This window comes from Penicillium psychrosexuale (genome assembly GCF_028828465.1).
Source record: "Penicillium psychrosexuale strain IBT 29551 chromosome Unknown utg000004l, whole genome shotgun sequence".
NCBI lineage: Eukaryota > Fungi > Ascomycota > Eurotiomycetes > Eurotiales > Aspergillaceae > Penicillium > Penicillium psychrosexuale.
The window spans coordinates 1,580,051-1,594,363 of record NW_026643189.1 but is presented as its reverse complement, the minus strand read 5'-3'; the positions used below and the strand labels follow the sequence as shown (position 1 = coordinate 1,594,363).

The 14,313-nt window shown below is 49.2% G+C and overlaps 6 protein-coding genes across 6 annotated transcripts; 3 read left to right on the top strand and 3 right to left on the bottom strand.

The window, feature by feature from the left end:
• Nucleotides 1–4,122: 4,122 nt before the first annotated feature.
• N7518_006418 (regulator of G-protein signaling domain-containing protein) lies at nucleotides 4,123–5,184 on the top strand (the record flags this gene model as incomplete). The annotated part of the gene is made up of 1 exon (XM_057187345.1): nucleotides 4,123–5,184. The coding sequence occupies one exon, from the start codon at nucleotides 4,123–4,125 to the stop codon at nucleotides 5,182–5,184; it is 1,062 nt and encodes a 353-aa protein (XP_057039048.1).
• Nucleotides 5,185–6,291: 1,107 nt separating this feature from the next.
• On the bottom strand, nucleotides 6,292–7,041 carry N7518_006417 (uncharacterized protein; the record flags this gene model as incomplete). The annotated part of the gene is made up of 1 exon (XM_057187344.1): nucleotides 6,292–7,041. The coding sequence occupies one exon, from the start codon at nucleotides 7,039–7,041 to the stop codon at nucleotides 6,292–6,294; it is 750 nt and encodes a 249-aa protein (XP_057039047.1).
• Nucleotides 7,042–7,268: 227 nt separating this feature from the next.
• N7518_006416 (RUS1 family protein) lies at nucleotides 7,269–8,547 on the bottom strand (the record flags this gene model as incomplete). Its single annotated transcript, XM_057187343.1, has 5 exons — nucleotides 7,269–7,645; nucleotides 7,701–7,764; nucleotides 7,892–7,904; nucleotides 7,976–8,085; nucleotides 8,407–8,547. 5 exons carry the CDS (start codon nucleotides 8,545–8,547, stop codon nucleotides 7,269–7,271), a joined length of 705 nt encoding a protein of 234 aa, XP_057039046.1.
• A 688-nt stretch (nucleotides 8,548–9,235) lies between these two features.
• N7518_006415 (alpha-ketoglutarate dehydrogenase subunit KGD4) lies at nucleotides 9,236–9,654 on the bottom strand (the record flags this gene model as incomplete). The annotated part of the gene is made up of 2 exons (XM_057187342.1): nucleotides 9,236–9,519; nucleotides 9,579–9,654. 2 exons carry the CDS (start codon nucleotides 9,652–9,654, stop codon nucleotides 9,236–9,238), a joined length of 360 nt encoding a protein of 119 aa, XP_057039045.1.
• An 804-nt stretch (nucleotides 9,655–10,458) lies between these two features.
• On the top strand, nucleotides 10,459–11,320 carry N7518_006414 (mediator of RNA polymerase II transcription subunit 18; the record flags this gene model as incomplete). The annotated part of the gene is made up of 2 exons (XM_057187341.1): nucleotides 10,459–10,946; nucleotides 11,002–11,320. The coding sequence occupies 2 exons, from the start codon at nucleotides 10,459–10,461 to the stop codon at nucleotides 11,318–11,320; spliced, it is 807 nt and encodes a 268-aa protein (XP_057039044.1).
• A 653-nt stretch (nucleotides 11,321–11,973) lies between these two features.
• On the top strand, nucleotides 11,974–13,736 carry N7518_006413 (putative DNA 3'-phosphatase Tpp1; the record flags this gene model as incomplete). Its single annotated transcript, XM_057187340.1, has 9 exons — nucleotides 11,974–12,061; nucleotides 12,118–12,275; nucleotides 12,342–12,454; nucleotides 12,504–12,809; nucleotides 12,858–12,985; nucleotides 13,062–13,198; nucleotides 13,249–13,309; nucleotides 13,375–13,520; nucleotides 13,572–13,736. 9 exons carry the CDS (start codon nucleotides 11,974–11,976, stop codon nucleotides 13,734–13,736), a joined length of 1,302 nt encoding a protein of 433 aa, XP_057039043.1.
• Between the last annotated feature and the right edge of the window lie 577 nt (nucleotides 13,737–14,313).

The following is a 14,313-nucleotide window of genomic DNA, read 5'->3' as shown; positions in this document are numbered from 1 at the left end:
CGGTGATAAGACCAGTCTAGAACGAGTTAGTCGCATGCATTCCCCACAGCCTGAGCCCTCGTAACGATAAATTACCCTGACACTAACAATATCAGAGTGTCTCATAGGTTTCACGTAGCGCCGGTGAGTACCTTCTAGCCAAGGGCCTGAAACGAGCCTAGAGTCTCGATCGTTCTGCTAATTTAGTGCTATATTATCATACAACTTATGTTGTTTGGCTAAAATCAAGATTACAGTGAAACAGTGGGGAAACATGAGGTCACGGCGGCATCTGCCGTCTGATCGGCTGCTGTGGGTGGCCGGGTCAATTTCCCTTGTATTTTAGTTAGCTAAAGGGTCCACTGCTGAACAGGGTTGCGTGTTTCTTCTCTTCTGGAGAGATCATCCCGTGCGGATCGGCAATCTTCTTGGTTGCGACATTCTTCCTTGCGACTGGCTCAACGGTTCATGGTACTTTTTTGTCATCACCACATCATCACACCATGCAGAGATATTACAGGCTAGCGTCGAAGGTTTCAGGTAGATCCGGGGCGTGTTGCTTGATTATGTTTCTCCTTGCTTGACCCGTGTTTAGTTAGAGCTTGGCTTATCAATGCTTTTACTATTTTGTACACCGTGGATATTGCATCAATTGTTACACAATTGCATCACACAATTGCAAATATATAACTAGGTAACTTGTTACTATCGACTAATAGTCAGAACCTTGGGTATAGCAAACTAGGCAAGACACCAAGGATGATCAATAGATATTGTCGTCAAGGATCATGCAGGTACTAATGTAGCTTATGCACGAGTCAATAGCGACGACACCCCTGCCCCTTCCTTCTGGTTAGTGACGAAAAACGGGCAAGTCTAGACACTACCCCATACAAACAATATCCCGGTGACAATCCTTGAAAGCTGTACGGAGTACTCCGTATGCAGATATGCCATTGGAATGTATGTGCCACAATCTGTCCTCCATTACCCTAAGGAACCGGAGTGCAAATACCTCATATACATACTCCGTACACAAAAGAGAAAAAGAGAAAAATAAGATCCAAAAGCAAGGGAAGAATACGAAAGAACAGAAAGAGGAAAAGTCTCACTCCCTGCAAAATAATTTTCCATCAGCACCTACAGTAGCGCCCTAATATTAGAATGGAAATGCACCCCATACGTATAACATAACATAAACATAGCAATAAGAAAAAAATGAAAGATCCACCTCGCTAACGCAAGACCATTGTTCTAGACGCATTTGGGAAACCAAAAGGTAAGAACATGGCCAGCGCGGCCACGGTAAGGGCGTAACGGAATCACGTGGGCGCCGATGTGGATATTGTCCTTAATTTCTCAGAACATTGCGGGAAGGAAGAATGGTGGATATCCGCTTCCTTCCTGTTTAGGTCCTCCGTACTTGGCCAAGAAAAGATCGAATATTGGGGCTTTGAGCTCCTCTTGTGAGTGGATATCGCGTGCATCGCTTGTATGCTAGTCCCTGCTTAATACGATACGGGCTTGCGGTTTCGCTGCGATATAGGCGTAAGAGGCCCGCTCCGAGTTGGGTCTAACTTGGTCTGTCTTTGCTAGGCGCTTAGGTTTGGGAGTGGCTGCGGTAATGATTGCGTGCTGGGTTATGTCGCTGGTGCTACTTAGTACTGGGGTTGACGTGCTGTTGGTCCATCGCGCTTTTGTTTTTCTGCTTTTTGCTTTGCATTACAATGTAGGACCGAGTATTACTTATATCTGCACCTGTAGGTGTTCTATTGTATGTTCTATGCCATTTGACGGTTTCTCAAACGGTCTGTGCCCTTGCATAAAGCAAAATATTGACTAGGATGCTATCCGACCATCTCGCAATAACGGTAGAACTATTAGTGTGGACCTGAGATGAACTCAATGGCAAGTAATAGCAAGTAATATCCGTCTTTACCCAATTGGTATGATCCATGAAACTATAACACTTTTATATATGTTGTATCCTGCATGCAGACGTACACATGGATGTTTCGACCTGTCAAATCCTAATGTAGAACCAAGCTTCATTGAGCCATGTTCAACGGCAACCTTATCCCCAGAGCGTGCAGGCTGATCTGACACAATTGGTGTCAACTCGACTATTCCCTATATGTGATATAATTTATACTACATTCCTCTATCCATGTTCTCAGTGAAAGACAAGAAGTGGATCTATAGCGGACAGATCTCTCCCAGTCTTGGCGCTCGGTTTGAATCGGAAGTACCACGATGTGCAGTATTACGGTATGCGCCCATAATTTCGGCCGAACATTGTCGGGAAAAAAGGAATAGGATGTGGGTCGCAACGATCTCCATGTCAACGGTGACTTACACCTGGCTTGGCATGCATAAAATGCGTATGTTGTATTCGATATTGCTATGTGGGCAGACTCGGACAAACAGAAGATGAACATGATAGTGGCGACACCCGGATCTACGAAGAAAACTCTGATTCTACGGGTGACTGGGTGTGGAACTTGAGTCCGTTCAGGGGTTGGGAGAATGAATTAATATCGGATGTGGCGATCGAGTGGATTGAAGGAACTAAAGTGCTTCGACGGGGTTTCTAGAATTCTAGAAGGTCTGGGCGGGTTCGGCTGCAGTCAGGTTATTTCGTTTAAGGATATAGTTAAGCAGTTGAATTTGATATTGTACGATATAGCAGAGTAGCATTGCATTAAATTCTCTATTTGTTCCTTATTCCTTATTCCACGGTTGCTCGGGTCTCTTTTTTGCCTCCACCAAATAAGCCAATCTATTTCTCATCTTTGTACCTTGCCGGATCCCTGTGAATTCCACATACGCGTCCACGAGCCCCGAGCATGCATCTAGTAATGATCGAGAGACAAAGTTCAGAGCTTGTGTGACATTCCAGTGTGGTTACAGATGATCTCCCTCAGAACCGGGTTTGGAATGATCGGCAGGGCCATGTGAACTTAAATGTACATGATTTGATACAATACATTCGGTTTATTACGGTTTAGATGACGTGCCAGACCTGGGAACGCCAGCCTGGGAACGCCAACCTTGGGAAGAGTTGAGGACCTTCGATGCAAGGAGGGAATGCCGTGACACACGGCCTTATCGTGTCTTTTACCAGTAATGGTACGGTCATTCTTTACCACAGAACCGTGGGTCAGGATTGACATTCCGGTCTCGGATGGCGTGCTAGCGTCCGGGAGATAAGAGGCTATCGTCAATTAGGCAGTAGATGTAGGAGTTATATCCTCATCCGGCATAGAAGATGGACATGCATTGTACGGGGTACTCCGTCGGATGGAGTGTATCTTCAAAGAGCTCGTGTTGGTGGAGTTCAGGGGAACGAAAATTCAAAGTCGCCACGTTGGGCGCGTTCACTTTCCAGAACCCGTGGAAGCTTACACGTATGACTTCTGGAAGGAATGTGGAGTGATGGACCGACATGGAGTTACATAATATATCAGTGGATCGTGTGCTTCGATTTCAATCGCGACAGAAGATTGTCTCCTCCGTACAACATACATTTCAGAGGTCTCCCTTGCAGATCTTAGGCGCTTGTTCAAACGTGAGAGTTCAGTGTGTTGCCACAATAAGACCCAAGCCAGAGCCAATCAGGAAATTCCACGACGCGAAAAGACCGAAATAAACCGAATGAAGAAATAGAAAGGAAAAAACGGGAAAAGAAAAGAAAAAAAGAAAAATAATAATGACATCTTATCGAAAGACGACTCCACCGGCCCCCACTTGGGCGCAGAAACTAGTTTAGCGTCCCCCATGGGCCCCACTTAAGTCTACTGAGGGTGGCCCCGTTACCATTACCCAAGGTATCGTCATGAATAATGATTCGAGAATCCGCCCTTTGCACCTTTTTATTCTTCTTCTTTAGTGCTGTGATTTCCGCTTCTCTTTTTCCACTTTCTATTATTTACCTTTTATATTGCCTCTCCAAACTATACACACCCGACTCACTCTACCTCATTCCCTATACGTTCCCTACATTCCTGTCATCCCGTGTTGCGCATCCTATATGCCTGTATCCCGATAACCCTCTTTCATCTCAAGCTGGAGCCTCGTCCCACACGCAGGGGACGACCGGTGAGAAAAAAGCCGATTAAAGGTCCCCGACGCACACTCTACGCTATGCTTAAAAAGAAGACGTTGGCTCCGTCTCTCTTCTTTCGGAACCATACTCCTACCGCAACCCCCGAATTGTCCCCCACCTCCTCAGACAGCGACTCCGAAGAGGATATGGAATCATCTGGCTCCCGGCCGGTCAGCCTAGCCATCTCGTCGGGGGCCTTCTCCATGCGCCCGACGCTCAATGAGGTGCTGGCCAACGTTGCTCCTCCTCCATACACCTTGAGTGCCTTCATGGCCTACCTCTCCCAGAATCACTGTCTCGAAACATTGGAATTCACCATGGAGGCCAACCGCTACCGGGATTCCTACTACGCTCTAGCTGGACGACTGGGCCCGGCCGCCTTGGAATCGGACTGCCCCGAGAATCAGCACCTGCGAATGCTCTGGAAACGCCTATTGTCCGCATACATCTTCCCCGGGTCGCCGCGCGAGATCAACCTGTCGAGCGAAGTCCGCGATGCGCTCCTACAGTACAAGAATGTGACCGCGCCGCCCGTGCCCGAGACGTTAGATTCCGCCGTGAAGCGCATCCACGACCTGATGGAGGAGTCCATCTTCCTCCCCTTCGTCAACAGTCACACCACCTCCCCCTCCATGGGTCCTTCCGATCCCTTTGTGGGGCCCGATGACTTCATGAGTCTATCATCGACGAGCCTGGACGAGCACCCGATCAAAACAGTCCGGTCGCGCGTGTCGAAGCGCACCTCCCCGCAGTCGTCCACCAAGGATCTTCCCGCAACGGGTCACAACCGCTCGACCATGTCCCTCGGCGCCATGCATGCTCTCGGGAAACGCACTTCCGGCCCCCTTGGCAGTACCAGCGGCGAGTCGGCTTATCTGTCGCTGACCGATGACTCCAGCTCCAGCCCCACCGCCGAGGAGCCAATGACGCCGCCCACCACGCCGCCTGCCAGCGAGCCGCATCTGCCCATGCACAGTCCTAAGCTTCGCACCGAGAACCCTTGGAAGAAGATGGGTATGAAGCTTGGCTTTAAGAAGCGCTCTACTGTAGGCAGCAACGGTAGCAATCGCGAACTTAAGATTCTTGGTCTTGACGACTAATTGTCTTCTCTTTCCTCCCTTTGATCCCGACTCTTGTCGAGATCCCAAAACACACCCTTTTGTCTCCGGACTTACGACAACTACGAACCTCGCAACGACTCTTCTCATCATTACACACTTGCATGAAATGCATCATCCCACGACTTCATTCTAGCCTTTGTCGAGCGTTTATATTGGCGGTGTATGAGAGCATGACGCATTGAAAGCATATGAAACCGGCGTTTTCTTTCTTTTTTTTCTTCTTCTTCTGGGATGTCTCCGGCTGAGCATCCTCTTTCCATTTTCATTTTCACTTGTTACTTTTTTCATGGTTTTTTGGCGGATGGCATCGGGAAAAGAAACCCATATATATCATATCATACTCTCATCTATAGATTGGATAGAGGACCTGGTGGCTTTTCAGGTCCTCTGGACACACGGCGTTTTGGTCGAGACATGTCTCGGTCTCTCATCTCCCAAAATTGGGATTTTATTCTATTCGGAATCAATAGACTTGATACCCCTCCTCGCATTTCTTTTCAAACAGTGAAACCATACAAAGTATATCATGTACTCCAGTGTCTGTCCTCCGTAGCGTTGAATTCCCATGCAGATATGCACATACACATACATACATAGGTCATGCATTCGACCGTCAGGGCAATTCCAAACCCAACAATTAACCAAGACCTCGACTCTTCCATTCTGAACACATGTTTCAATTCAACTAAACACCTTGGAATCAAATCACACCACCTGTCCTCCCAGCAGGCATCCGAGTATCCCCCCTCAACCCCGAAACCAACCGTCTTGTCTAGACCTTTCTCGATCATTCTGGTCACACACGTCGGATATGCCTACACCCAGACATGTCGGCCGAAAGCGAGAGCCCGGGGAGACGTACAGATAGGCTTCTAGTGTTGTAGCACAGATGCACACGTAACCCCTTCGCTGCCTTTCGAAGTTAATGGGATGTCTGTTCGGCACTGCGGAGTGTGGCTTTCATTGCATTTACCATATGTAGTTATAGGATAGGATCGAGTGGAGAATGGGATAAAGGTTGAAGGTTGAAGGTTGAATGTAAAGCCAAAGTCTTGAATAGAAGAAATGTAAATATACAATATAATATCAAATATCAATCCTCCGTCCCCCCCCCGTCTCCAAAGCCGCAATACCAACATCCCACCCAACACCCCTCAACGCCATCAGATATCCCTGGAATCGCGCATCGGCATTCAACAAGCCAAGCGTCCTCTCCACAACAGCAAGAACCGCATCAACAGAAGAAGAAGGCGTTGAAATCCCAACCAGAGCCAGAACCCTTGCAGCCAGCAACGCATGAGCCCACGCCTTCAACTGGTGCTCGACTGCACAGCCCCGCTTCAAGAGAATCGAAGCATGCAATTTCGTTACATTCGCATTCGAATTCGGGTTCCCTCCCGGTGCGAGAAACAGCATATAGTACTCATCCGCGAAAACAGTCACAAGTTGCGGTAGCGGGAGCGTGCGTGGGAATGATGATGATGATGATTTCCTACCTGACCCGGGACCGGAACTTGATCCGCAACTACGCAGGAATGTAGACATAGACACGCCTATCTGCGCGGATCCTAGGTGCTGGGTTGTTGTATGCTGCGTCCACTGCAACGCGCCGTCTTGGTGGAAGATGCGCTCGTGCTGGGCGACCTGTGCCGGTGTGAGTGTGAGGAGAGTGCTTTTCTTTTCTAGTGTAGTTGTGGGTGTAGCACCGAGATTGAGATTGAGATCTAGGGCTAGGGCTAGACTGCTGTCTGAGTCCAGGAGGGCGGAGAAGACGATGTTCGCGCGCTGGCGGTTTAGACTTGTCATTTGCACGGCGCGCACGGCGGCGTAGTTCATGCTTAAATGCAGGGCTAGTAGGATTAGGAGGAGGAGCCAGGTTGTGGTGAAGCTGGTTATGTGGGAGATTACTACGGATCCGACCTGAGTTTGTTAGGGCAGATTCTTTGGGTTAGGGATGGGGATGTAGATGCTTACCAGCATGCCGAAAAGCGAAATGACAGTCTCCTGAGACGAGTCTTTCTACACGACAAAATATAGATTAGCCCTGCCTGTCAATTTCCAAACTAGACAGTACACAGGAATCTGAAAATGGCACGCACAGCATTAAGCTCCGCCAGATTCCCCCATTTAGCAAAATGAGCACTCAAGCTCGCCTTCGAGCTACCTCCAGCTACGCCGCAGAGAGCTCTAAGCACACCAGCTGTGCTGAGGACAGTCACTCGCGCTGGTCCGGCTGGAACACCCGGCGAGAGACAGTCGAGGATCATGGCGATATCGTTAAAGACGTCTGCTGCTAGTCGGTAGGTTTTGCATTCCGGCTCGAGGGCTGTGCCGACGCGGTGGGCGAAGCAGATCGTTGCGATGCGGCCTGATATGTCTTGCAGGATGTGTAAGAGTAGGGCGGAGGTTGGAGAGGCGTTGGCGTTGCCGACACCGACTCCTGTATGTTGGTTGGTTGTCAGTTGTTTGTCTTCTAGTTGGGTATGGATATGGACCTTGGAGGACGGCTCTGGAGGAGAGGAGGCCTGCTATTGAGCTGCAGAAGGCTTGAAGGGAATCCTGGTGGATTGGTGTTAGATCTGTGTTCTATGTCTTTGGTATTGCTTTGATATGGTAGAGCCAGTAATTCGAGCCATGAGGGTTCTGTCTATGGCAGTTGGTTGGCAGCTAGGGATTGAATGCTCACAAAGATTTGATATCTGGTTTTAAATCAGCAATGTTTATATATCGGGATGTTTCATGCATTTCAACAGCTCCTTTCTGTACTCACGGGAGATAGTCATCGCTGACACTTTGAGGATATCCGGAAGGAAGAAAAACATCACTCAGGGAGCTGAATAGAGGCTTGGCTGACCATGATGAGGTTGATGGAGAGGCGCTCTGTTATACTAGGTTAGTTAAGATCGAAAACTTTGAGGTATAATATAGCGTTGAAGGTTCTGAATCATGCAATGACAACCATGTTTCGAATCAATGCCATGAATCGAGATTGAATGAGCACATTTCATGTACTATAGATACAAGAGAGAGTATGTGTATTCCAGGAAGATATTCATTATAAAGCGAGGGTAGATGTCCCAGAACATCAACCGGGATGCTCACCAGTTCGCAAGATGACGACCATATCTGGGACTCCGGTCTGCGTGCAATTCAAACGTCCAGTGCTAGAAAACCAATATGAAATAAGAAATGATCACTTACTATTACATCTACTCGGCCAGTCGGTGTTGAAGTGATCGAGGAAGCGACACCTCCCGAGTAGATATAGGTTGCAGTAGGATTTCCAGCCTCGTCTGTCTCCCGGACTGTCAGCCTATTCGTCTCGCTGACATGGGAGGTCATGTTTAATCAGACGTCGGGATGAGAAGTAGTCAAGGGCTCCAAGGGCGAATTGAGGTAGAGCCGGGAGGCACGTGCTTGAGACCACGTACTTGCTACCCTTGATACTTAACGCTAAGACTATAGTTCGGCTGTATAGTCTATATTCGTATTATGCGTCTAATAAAAAGCTTAGTCGAAAAATACATTTTGAATAGTGCTCACAGAGCCTATGTATGTAACAAGAATCACCAAGTCCTGACCACAACCTATGTATAAGACGAACGCGACTCTGCTTTTCGACGTCAGGACGACACAGCTGCATGTGCGCATGAAAATAGAACACCCAGAAAAAGCAACCACCAGCGCCGGGTACAACGAGTGCAAAAACACCGAAAGGAAAGAAAAGAGCGGCAAAGAATGACCGCTAGAGAAAGACGACCTTGCAAATGGGCTTCAAACACAAGGAACAGAGTATAGAGTGAGAGTTTCTGGTCTCGGAAACCTCGGAACGAGTGAACATGCATCAGATCCGTGTCCTAGCGACCGGCAAGGTAGAAAGGTATTGGCAATGCCCCAAGTCAGATCGTGACCGCGCTCAACTGCCCCAAATCCAAATCCAAGACTCAAGCTCGCTCATCACGCAACTTCCATTGGAAGTATGCCCCATTCATACATTTTGAGACAATTGTTATTTCGCCCGAGAGAACGCTTATGCGAACAAGCTCGCGCCGCCGGTCTCAATGGCCTCGATCTCGGCCTCGGTCCAGGGCAGACGGCCGAAGCGTGCGGGAAGCTCAGCGCGATCAAAGAACTCGCCCTCCTGGGGCTTGACGGGGCCCAAGGAAGCACCGGAGTGGCCGCCGATGGTGCCGTTGAAGGAGGAGCGACCGAGGGGGCCGTGCTGCTGAGCCTTAGCACGGTAGGTGGCGAAAGAGTCAGGGAGCGAGCCGGTGGGAGAGGCGGGGTGAACACGAGGAGAGTGGTCAATGGACTCTGGGAGGAGGTTAGCTTGGTCTCAGGATTCGAGCTCGGACATGGAGGATTTGACGTACTTGGCACGGAGCGCTTGCCAATAAAGTGAATGAGGGGAGTGCGGGCAGCACTGCGGAGGATGGAAGTGGCACGCATTTTGATAGTTATGTAGTTATTAGAGTGTGAGGTGGGAAGATGGTAAGATCAATTTAATGCGGGAATGTGCGAAATTGACCGGGTCCGGTGGTATCCGAATCCGACCGAGAGCAACGAGGCACCCAACAAGGGAATGGTTTCTAGTTATTTGACGGTAGGAATGAGTTTTGGATATATGTGAGAAAGTGATATTGAGAATTAATAGTCTTAGAGGGGAAAAGACGAGAAGATAAGAAGAACTAGGAGCCGATTCGGGACCGGGTGAACTACTGTACATCCTGGGCCTGGGGTATTGGAGAAGACTATATATGTCACGCCATATCCCAGCGGTATTGGCCTCGGGGTCAGATTCCGAGCCTCTTCCCCTCATTTCCCAGTCCGTGGCTCGGTGAGCTCTCCATGGGCTCCTCCTTCTTTTGCCTTCTTTTGCCTTTCAGCCTTAGGCACAAGGAAGTCACGGATTGTCACTGGATGGCGGCGTTGGGGCATCCATGGACCCTGCCCGCACCGGAATTCGGATTCCCTCATACCATGGACGCATCGGAAAATTCAATAGCATCCAATATTGAACTACGGAGTACTGCGTACTGCTAAGGAATATCCAATCACACAGACACACAGATCAAACATAGCAAACACAGCAAACACAGCAAACATCCCCGTAAACGCTATGATTATTAGCAATAGCTGCAACACATAAAAAATAGTTTGATCACTTTGATAACGTTAGGTTGCGCCACCAGGAGCTTGGACCCTGACAGGCATATCCCGGCTTCACCCGTTGCATTACACACATATCAGACAATGCACGAGCAGTCGCTTTTCGCCTCGGTTCCAGTCCATCAACATCATGAGCTCCTGCAGCAACTTGCCGGGCTGACTGCCATGCAACCCCGCCATTGCCTAGAACGGCGGCTGATCTTCAAGGCCTACCGCAAACCGGGTATGGCGGGGCGCACCGGAGCCAGTCAGGACCTGCAACAGGCGGACCTGCAACGGCTGAACAAGATGCTCAACGGGAATATGTACTACACCCAGGTGGTTGGGCCGGTTTCCGAATCGGATTTCGGATCCACTGCCCCCGTCGATGGAGACACCCAGATGGCCGGCACGGACGATTCAAAGCCTAATGTGTCTTCATCTTCTTACGACTATGAACGTCAACCATGGAAGTTGGAGTTTCGTGATATCCCGGAAGCTGGCACCCGCTCGGCGGTCACGTCGCGTCTGATGTCGAGCGCCACGCTACCGCGGGGAGATATCGTGCAGGCTATGAATGCGTGGGGTTATAAGTGAGTGGCGTCATCGAATCGATCTCATGATCGCGGACACTAACCCTGGTTCTAGTTTCACTACGGAGTATGTGGTCGAGGGTGATATGTTCATCCATAATGACATTGCTATCTTCTTGCATCGCGTGCTGCACTACCCCGGTGGGGATGAATCGAACCTGCCCCGGCGACAGCTGCCTCCTTTGAAGGATATGACTTTGTTCGAGAAGAGCGGAAGCTATGTGCTGCAGGCCTATATCATTGTTCAAGATGGTAGCAACCAGGAGACGATGAAGACTGCCTCGCAGCATCTCTTTGGCCTGCGTGAACAGTTGAAGTCGGCGGTTGTCCTGGAGCAGGCAGATCGACTGTCTCTTGATACGCGGGCGAAGTAGATGGCCACCTTTCGGTTGTGAGCATGCTGGAGACTACGAATACCCGGTCTCCAGCGACGGTATGGCGTTGATAGACTCGAGCTTGTTTTTATTGGAAAAGAAATATACCCATCATAGCAATCAAGTCGACTGAATATTTCCGTTCCTCTCAGTAGGAGTGTCTATAGAAGCCATACATAATTCTATAGTCCCATAAGTGAACACAACGCCTATACTGCTGTCCTAGTAGGCCTTGGCTGAGCAGGTAAACCTGTGCAAGTCCTATCTCAAAAGGCAAAAGAAAAAGAAAAAGATACAAACAAATCTTGCCAGATTCGACGTCAAAATGTGTTTCTCCAGCGCTTGGCATTCTTTCTTCCTTTTCGGGATCATGACCAAGTTCACTTTCTTCAAGGTGACTGTCCTCCCTCCTGTATTTTTTATTTTATTATTATTATTGTTATTGAATTTATATCGTACATTTGGCATACAGCTTACAATGCTCACCTTAAGTTCAGAACATGTGACTTCGTGATTTCTCCCGCGTCTCGGCGCGTCCAACATATATCTCGGATTCAACTGCATCTCACAGCGAGAACTGATCAAATCAACCAACACGCATCTAAACTTACCCGTATACCTTCACGACGTCTTCACTCGCCCGGACTGTCAGAATGGCCGAGGGCGCAGCCAAGAGAGCCGCCTCCCCCCAAGCCATCTCTCCACCACCACTACGCCGGAAGGTCGACTCGACGGTAACCAGTGAGTCTTTATTATCCACTAGCGTGTTAGCCACTACTAAAAAAAATGACCTACAGAGAAATCGGCGGCAAACTTCTTCACCCCGGCCTCCCAAAAGAAGCCCGAACCGATCACATGGCGCGTCATCGGCACGAGTGTTATCATCGGAAAGCAGACAACGGGCAAGACAGTGCCTCCCGCTGAGAAACTGCGCCGAATCGCTGGCTTTGACTTGGTCAGTGGTTGAACTGAATGCTAGAACGGGTAGCGTTGAGAGATAGGTCCACTGACGTTGATATAGGATTCAACCTTGATCAAAACCAAATCGGGCAATGTCTTCCCCAAGTCTGCCACTGATTGGCAATGGTGGAACACCAAAGTCCCGGGCCGACTGAAGGAGCTCAACGCTGAAGGGTATGTTCAGACTCGATGATTATGAGCCCACTAGCTCATACTTTGACAGCTTCCAAGTGGTGATTTTCTCCAACCAAAAGAAGATCAGTATCCAAAAGGATATCAAGGGTGGACGGAGTGACTCCAAAAGTCTGTCAAACTTTAAGGAAAAAATGACTGCTGTCATGACCGAACTGGATTTCCCCGTCAGCGTCTACGCGGCCACGACAGACCCTGAATATAGGAAACCCCGTCTCGGCATGTGGCGCGAGTTCCTGGACGACTATGATTTCGACGTTGCGGGTGTTGACCTGCCCGCGTCATTTTTCGTCGGTGATGCGGCTGGAAGGCCAGGTGATCATTCAGCCGTGGATCGGTAAGAATCATGACCGTTGTGTTGCGACAAAGTCTGATCTCGCTCTAGGGGACTTGCTACCAACATCGGTATGCCGTTCAAGACCCCGGAGGAGTTTTTCCTCGGGCAGATCACGGAGCCGGCGACGATGGGCTTTGACCCTATCTCTTTCGTAAAGTCGGATCTCGAAGAGCCAGGTACGTGCTCTTCCAAAGAACTTGGTATCCCCAAGGAACTCAACTCTGGCAGATTGCTGACAGGTCTTCATCGTAGCCAAACCCTTTACTCGCAAGCACCCACTTGAGCTTGTCATCTTCTGTGGCAGCCCAGGTGCCGGAAAGTCCACTTTCTACTGGAACCACCTGGAGCCTCTAGGCTATGAACGAGTCAACCAAGATCTTCTCAAAACGGTGCGCGAACTAATCCAAATGAAACTGAATCTAATGCTGATGAGCAACAGCGTCCGAAATGCCTCAAGGTCGCCCGCGAGTACTTGGAAGCCAAGAAATCTGTAGCAGTCGGTACGTGGTGGTTTATCTCTGCCAGCTCAGTTTCCAGTTTTCAGCCATCTAACCCGACTACCTAGATAATACCAACGCCGACCCAGAAACGCGAGCTCACTGGACATCTCTCGCGAAAGAACTCAACATCCCTATCCGTTGCGTACAATTCATCTCGACACCAGACCTATGTCGGCATAACAACGCCGTCCGAGCGTCCAACAAAGAGCTGGTATGTATTGGCAATATCTATCTAATCTCGTACTATTCTTATTCCAACCAGAACCCCGAATCCCGAACATCCCTTCCCGGCATCGCCTTCGGCGACTTCGGCCGCCGCTTCCGCGCACCAACGCTGGACGAGGGCTTTGACGACATCATCCCCGTCGAGTTCCAGTTCCATGGCAACGAAGAGGCAAAGAGCATCTGGGGCCAGTACTGGGTTTGAAAGTACCGGACTGGTAAATACGCCTATCACTTGCCATATTTGCATCCTGGGCTTATGCTTACGTCTGTCTGCGCCGTGCTCATCCCAATCTTGTCTCTCTGTCTGCATGCTTTGAAGCTGAAACATAGCTCGTGTCTACGGGCCTATTACTGTTGGCGGGGTTTCACCGGACCTCAAAAGCGCGAATATTGATCTCAACTGCCTCAATGCATGTTCCGGTTCTGTGATAATCTTAGATCCGAGATTCTCAGCTCTGCCTGGATCCCGAGGCTGAGGGAGGGGTATCCGATGCGATTTGGAATTTTGCATGTCCATCTCAGACATGACCTACATATATCCTGAGATTGGCGCATAACTACACACATAGATATACGTCATGTAGTCTTGGTAGTAAGCAACCAATTATCGCACTCAATACTCCGTACACGCACATATAAACAGAATCAATTACATACACTCTAGTTACCGGATCCAGACGCAATCTGAATCTGAAAGACAAGGTCTCTGACTCATAATCTCAAGATCTAAAGATTAAACCGAGGCATTCCAAATACGGATAGTTATATGTCTCAATTGG